This window comes from Onychostoma macrolepis, chromosome 10, assembly GCF_012432095.1.
Source record: "Onychostoma macrolepis isolate SWU-2019 chromosome 10, ASM1243209v1, whole genome shotgun sequence".
Lineage (NCBI taxonomy): Eukaryota > Metazoa > Chordata > Actinopteri > Cypriniformes > Cyprinidae > Onychostoma > Onychostoma macrolepis.
This window is the reverse complement of record NC_081164.1, coordinates 13,367,580-13,374,028: the sequence shown is the minus strand read 5'-3', so window position 1 is coordinate 13,374,028 and position 6,449 is coordinate 13,367,580. Positions and strand designations below refer to the sequence as shown.

The window sequence follows — 6,449 nt, the reverse complement described above, 5'->3', positions numbered from 1 at the left end:
AAAGAAAACAAAAAAAGGAAAGTAGCGGAGATGGCAGCACGGAATAAAGCCACACATTCAAGCTTCCTGCGTTTCTGCCATTGCCTCACAAAACGAAATATAATAATACAGCGCAACCGCGATGGCAAGACAACATCTGTATTGCAACTGTATTGCTGTTACTGTTGTTTTTAGCGTAGGCATAACAAGGCAACGGCATTACCATAGAAACCAATGCACATTCAGTAAAAACGAAAGAGCGCTTATGGACACACAAATTGGATATGAACAGATGCGATATGCTGTGTGGACAGTCAGTCATTCAAATCAGATTCCATCCGGATATGCACAAAATCGGATGTGGGCTGACAGTCTGAACGAGGCTTAAGGTGCTGATAGGCAGTTGTGTGTGGTGGTTTATTACTAGGGTGTTGCTAAGTGTGTCATTGCTTGTTGCTAAGGTGTTTTAGGCAGTTGCTAGGGTGCTGACAGGCAGTTTTTTGTGGAGGCTTATTACTAGGGTGTTGCTAAGCATGTCATTGCTTGTTGCTAAGGTGTTCTTGGTGGTTGCTAGGGTGCTGACAGGCAGTGTGTTGTGTGTGGTGGTTTGTTACTAGGGTGTTGCTAAGCATGTCATTGCTTGTTGCTAAGGTGTTCTTGGTGGTTGCTGACAGGCAGTGTGTTGTGTGTGGTGGTTTGTTACTAGGGTGTTGCTAAGCAGGTAATTGTTTGGTTGTTCTAAATGGATGCTTGTTCTGGGTGGTTGATCTTGCTGTGGTTGTGCAGATACTGTATATGGACAGACAGTAGAAACCAATGGAGAAAATCCAGATGAACTGTGTTGTGTTTAGACAGTAAGAAGATCAGACAGGAAATTTTGGCATTTATTTATTTAACAATTTCATTCCATACATGTGAATTAGGCTTAAAATCGAATTTCGAACCAAATGAATACACCAAGGAACACATAAAAAAAAAAGAAAAGAAACCAAATGAGGCGTTTTCATTTCAGCTTGCTACAAGAAGCACAAACCCTTCGTGTTCTGAAGCCACTATCGTTTCAAGAGCTAGGGAGGCCGTTTTGCGTAAAAACCAGGTACTCGATCTACCAGTGCACAGTATGCTACCCACTACATCTGCTTCACTGGCACGCAGAAGAGTTTTACAACGTGAGAGGAACATGGTGAAATTTAAGTAGCGTTTGTCTGTTTGTCTTTTACATTTTAACTACAGACGTTTCTGGAACTGTGTGTTTCGTGTTGTTGTTGTCAGTGCAGCTAATTCTAGCAAGGTCATGCGAAAAACTGTGAAAACAGCGTTTCCTTCAAACTATTTGATCTTGACCTACTTGTAGCGTGTCCGTACTATGACAACTGCCCTCTTAGTGTAACACATTTACAAGCTAAATTAGAGTGCATCTTTTCTGGTCTAAATTTCGCAATGGATCGTTACAGCTTTGCTTTATTATGCTGATGTGTTTAAACAATATACAGCTTGTGTGATATGAATTGGAAACAAGCATATATATATACACACACTGGCATGAGCATTAAATAAACATTTAAGATATTAGTGTGATTATAATGATGTTTTAAACACAGCATGATTGAGCAAACAGAAATTAATTGGTATGAGGTACCTGTATGTGTTAAAGTAGAAAGAAAAAACGCTTCATACCTGAGATGCAAAAAAAATGCAGCGGCTTAAAATAATGTAACTGGTGACATAAATTAACATTTTTGATTAACAGTGTTACAGTTTCTGTTCTGGCCAGTTTGTTAAAAAGACTCTTTGCTAGATGTTTTTAATACACAAATGCTTTTATTTCAGTGAATGAAATATTCCGAACTCTAAACCTCTTCAGTAAATGAAAGTTGATGAGAGTGAATGCATTTTACTTTTTCACATTTCACTGTGATCATAAATGGTGCATTTTAGGGAGGATTTCATTATTCTGCCAACAAAATCTGCCTGTTAATTAATCTATATTTTTATAGTCTGTCAGGAGGAGAAATAACCCAATAAAAAATATGGAACTTTTTTCTTCTTCTTCTTCCAGATCATGTCTGTAGTCACAACATAGTGAAACAGCAGTTGTAGATGAATTGTCACTTGCAGGCTCTCAAAAATATAAATCTAACTGAAAAAATTTGAGCTCTGTTCTAAAACCTACAGGGAGCATCATTACTCTTCTCATAAGTGACCAATTATGAGATAAGAATCTCATAAGTGACCAATTCAAATTAACACACATGTAACTGATTTCAGTATAGCTTGTACAGTCTGTATTTTCATAATCACAATCTTTCCATACCAGCTATAGTAAATATACTAGGGATTCAAATGGGAAATTAAAACACTGATTGACAGAATAAACCCCAGCTTTTATCCAAAGCTTTAAATCCAAACATTTTAGGCCGTCATTTTAACCATGAACCCTTTGTAAATTCCACTGCAGTCACTAGCTGAACAAAAACATCAAACTGGAAATGCGTTGGTGCATTAAAAACATGAATATGAGGTGACAATATAACATGCAATTTATAAAGGCGAGTTTGAAGGAAAAGAAACAACCAGGCATTGGGTGACCAGTCATCGCTGAAACAAAACAGCATGAAGCTCCCACTACAAACACAAAGGCAATTATGGTGATAAAAGAAGCTGATTTATTTGTTCTTAGAAACGTCGAGTATGTCCTGTAACGGGTCAAAATCTGAGCAAGTGGATATATTTTCTTGGTAATAGCATGTGATTTACTGACCACAAAGGCAGCATTAGGTCAGTGTCACAATCAGACAGACAAGTACCAAACATTGTTAGCAGTTATTAGGCCAGACAGACGGCTTTTAGCCAATCCGCATAAAGAGAGAGGAAGTAGAAGGAAAAGAGAAATAAATTAAAGGTAATCGTGGCTTGAGTAGCATGTCAGCGGTTATGTTTCATTTCATAAGGCTTAAATAGTTTTTTTGTGCACTGATAAATGGTTTGGCCTTAAGAAGTATGTAATCTGACTGATAACACACCGCCCAGTGACTCTGTCGAATGATTCCATATTCCTAGCCATTAATATATTCACACATATTAGGGATACATGTGACGAGACAATTACATTTGAGTAACATACTTGTATATGGAAGTGATATGTGTTATTGTGGTGCATTATGACTAAAATGATAAAATTTAAAGCTTGACCATCTGTGGGTTTTATAAGCTTTGATATGTGAGAACGGAGACGGACTGCGAAAGCATGTATGAACACTAATCGTCATCATTTACAGGAAACGAACATCAGGTGAAGGTGATTTAAAAGTCTCCCGTTCAACAAACACATAGCGTTGCCGTTTCATTAAGTATTCCATTGCTGTTACAAATGCTGTCAAACTCATTGAGTGGTTTTCAATTAAGCAAAATTAAATAATTTACAGTGAGACGAACAAAAACATTCCTTCAAAAATGTTTGACCAAAAATGTGATACTTGTACAGTATATACACGCCTTGAGCTAAAGCAAAGGTTATGAAGTTGTCGAGAATCTTTTCTTAACAAATAAGATGAAAAAATTAACGATTTTTCCCCACCAATATTTAGATCAGCTAATATACAAACTTGATGGAATTAGGGATCCCAAAGTCTAACAACAATTTTCACTAGTTACCACATTTAGCAGATATATTATACAGCCTTAGCAAGGTTGTCTATTCATCATAGAAATCAACAAAAGAAAGGAAAAAAGATACCGTAATTTCAAAAACACTTCCAAACATTAACATAATCTGTGACTTCAGTGACCGTAAACCGTACTGATGTCCAGTTTGGGTAATGAAAGTTAGTTCTTTTTACTTCACGATTGCTGTATTAGACTGATTCATGAGTTGATGCGAGTCATTTGTGCTTATTTTTTGATTGGCCTAAACCTCACGTTGTAAAATGAGTGATATGCATGGGCAACGTTCTCTCAACGTTATTATAATGTTTAGGTTTGCATAAAACGATTTTGGGATCTTTAATGAACTGTATATATATATATATATCTGACCAGTGATGTGCAGGTTTAAGAGCACCGAAATTGTTGCACACTACTTGTTTTTGTTAAATATCACTTTCTGTGTTGTGAGATTTCTTGTGTTTGGCACAACGGTTGTGTAAACAGCTAAAAGGATGGATCTGTTGTTATGAAAATGTCAATCAGACTGCTGCAGAACCAAGCAGTGAAGATGCAGCATCATACTACACAAACACACAACTGGGCTTGTTCTTTCTTTGCCTGGTTGCTAATTCACTAGCCTGCTATGGTTTATTTGGTGACCAGTGTTGGTAAACCTAACAGTTTAAACTAATTTAAAAATACAAGGTGATTTTCGGTGGAACACACTGAGACCTTCTGTGAAGCTATTCATTTACGTACCAATATCTACAGTTCAAGTACAAAATATGATTTTAGCCATATGTGAGCTGTCGGTTTCACATCATGTAATGGTAATTTGGAAAATGGAGCGTCGCTACGTACTGACATTATTAACACCTAAAAATCTGTAGAATAAAAAGGGAACCTCCCTCACTTCAAGTCTGAGTATATTTTTACTACTGTACATCATTTTTTTTTTGGGAGAAACATCACAATAAACGGATTCAGCATGAATCACAACCAAAATCAAAGTAGAAATTATTTTTTAAAAAAGTAACAGAGCACAAAACATTTTTTAAAATCATAACGCTGAAGATAAAAAGCAAGCAACCAATCAGAGGCCTGACAAACATGAAGGCATTGACTGAAACTCAGCGGACATCTGTATATTTAGGCACTGTGAGAGGATGAAGGGTGAGTCCTTACTGAAAAATGGCTGCAGATTATTTTCCTTTTTTTACATATTTGGAGATTTTGACTTTTTTTTGTACTACTTTGGGGTGTTTTACGGCTATTTAATGATTACAAAAGGTGACATCTTCAGCAAATAAGTTGCTCGTAAAAAGTAGGAGGTGAGCTGTTATCGAAAAAAGCAAAAGAAATCCAAACTGAAATGAAAAACAACAAACTGAATGGAATAGAAGGGTGAGAAGAAGCTTCCGCTGCTGTCTGAAGAAGTTCCTACACGGTGCAAGGAAGGAGGGAAGGAATGAGAGGAGAGAGAGAGACGAGCGCAGTGCCACTTGCAGTCTAAATGAAATACTCTTTCTTTTCTTCTGCGTGTGCGTGGTTGCCGTCAGCATTGATGATGGCTGTGTCTGCGTCCGGGGCGTCATCCGCTCCTTTGGCCTCGTTTGTCAAATACGTGCCTGAAAAACACACACACAAGGTCTTGATATGGAGGTTTTTTAAACGTCACTGAAATTTTACAATACCTATGTATGTGGACTCTGGTAAAAACAAAAAAAACAAACAAAAAACTTCAAAATAGCAAAAAGTCTGAGACCACTTGTGAAAATGCAAATCATTTTTATGCACTACCGGTCAAAAGTTTGCAATAATTCCGATTTTTTTTTATATCTCTGAAAGAAGTATCTTATGCTCACCAAGACTGCATTTATTTGATCAAATTACAGTAAAACAGTAATATTGTGAAATATTATTACACTTAAAAGAACTGTTTTCCATTTGAATATATTTTAAAATGTAATTTATTCCTGTTATTTAATTCATTTTCAGCAGTATTATGCTAGTCTTCAGTGTCATTAGAAATCATTCTAATATGCTGATATTCTAATATCCAAGTGTATATAATCGTAATATTTAATAATAATAATGTATATTTAAATGTTTTATTTTTTTATTTTAATAAATATATTTTGTTTTCATTAAAAAAAATATTATATAAAGTTGCCCCTATTTTCATTCATTTCATTCATTTTACAAAAACTTATTTTGTCTTAAATGATTCAAAATACTGTTTATTTATAAGTTTTGAATCACAGGTGAAGCCCACTATAGATGATTATGTATTTTTGAGTATTACTGTGTCTACATTTTACAGAAATGTAAGAAAATCTTACCTTTATGCCGTGCCAGGTAGCGTCCCAATACAATAATCAAGCACAAAGTAGCAAAGACGACAACAGCGACAATTCCACCAATCAGAGCGTGGTCTGGCGGGCCTGGCAGGGCATTTGGATCTGTAAGAGAGAGAAAGAGGAGAAGAAAACATAGTTGGTAACCTTTCTCATTTCATCATATTTTTTTTTTTTTTTTTACCTTCAGGAAAAAAAAAAAACATCAGAAGGTTGACAACAAATATTTTGGACTAAAGCTGTAGCCCTCTCCTGGTCAAGGAGTTTAAAGTCTGTCTGAACTGACAGGTCGAGCCATATGGTGGTCTGACAGGGATCTATGCATGCCTAGAATGAAAGTAAAGAGGAAGACATGGGCCACAACAAACACTGTGTCTTCAGCTGTTTGTAACTAACAAACATACACTACATGGTCAAAAGTTGTTTGAGAAGGGTCACAAATTTCCTAGAGGAACGTCTTTCCAGAAG

General features: G+C 36.1%; 1 protein-coding gene across 8 annotated transcripts in view; it reads right to left on the bottom strand.

The window, feature by feature from the left end:
* Nucleotides 1-655: 655 nt before the first annotated feature.
* Nucleotides 656-6,449, bottom strand: part of cadm2a (cell adhesion molecule 2a) — a 423,456-nt gene continuing 417,662 nt past the window's right edge. For 5 of the 8 annotated variants that reach the window (XM_058788808.1, XM_058788802.1, XM_058788806.1 and 2 more), the window contains 2 exons: nt 5,967-6,086; nt 657-5,252 (listed from right to left, as the gene is read on the bottom strand). In XM_058788808.1, the coding sequence (XP_058644791.1) occupies nt 5,134-5,252; nt 5,967-6,086 (239 nt within the window). In that variant the 3' untranslated portion in view covers nt 657-5,133. Of the gene's footprint in view, nt 5,253-5,966; nt 6,087-6,449 lie in introns of all 8 variants that reach the window. The other 3 variants (XM_058788804.1, XM_058788801.1, XM_058788803.1) reach the window with 1 other exon arrangement.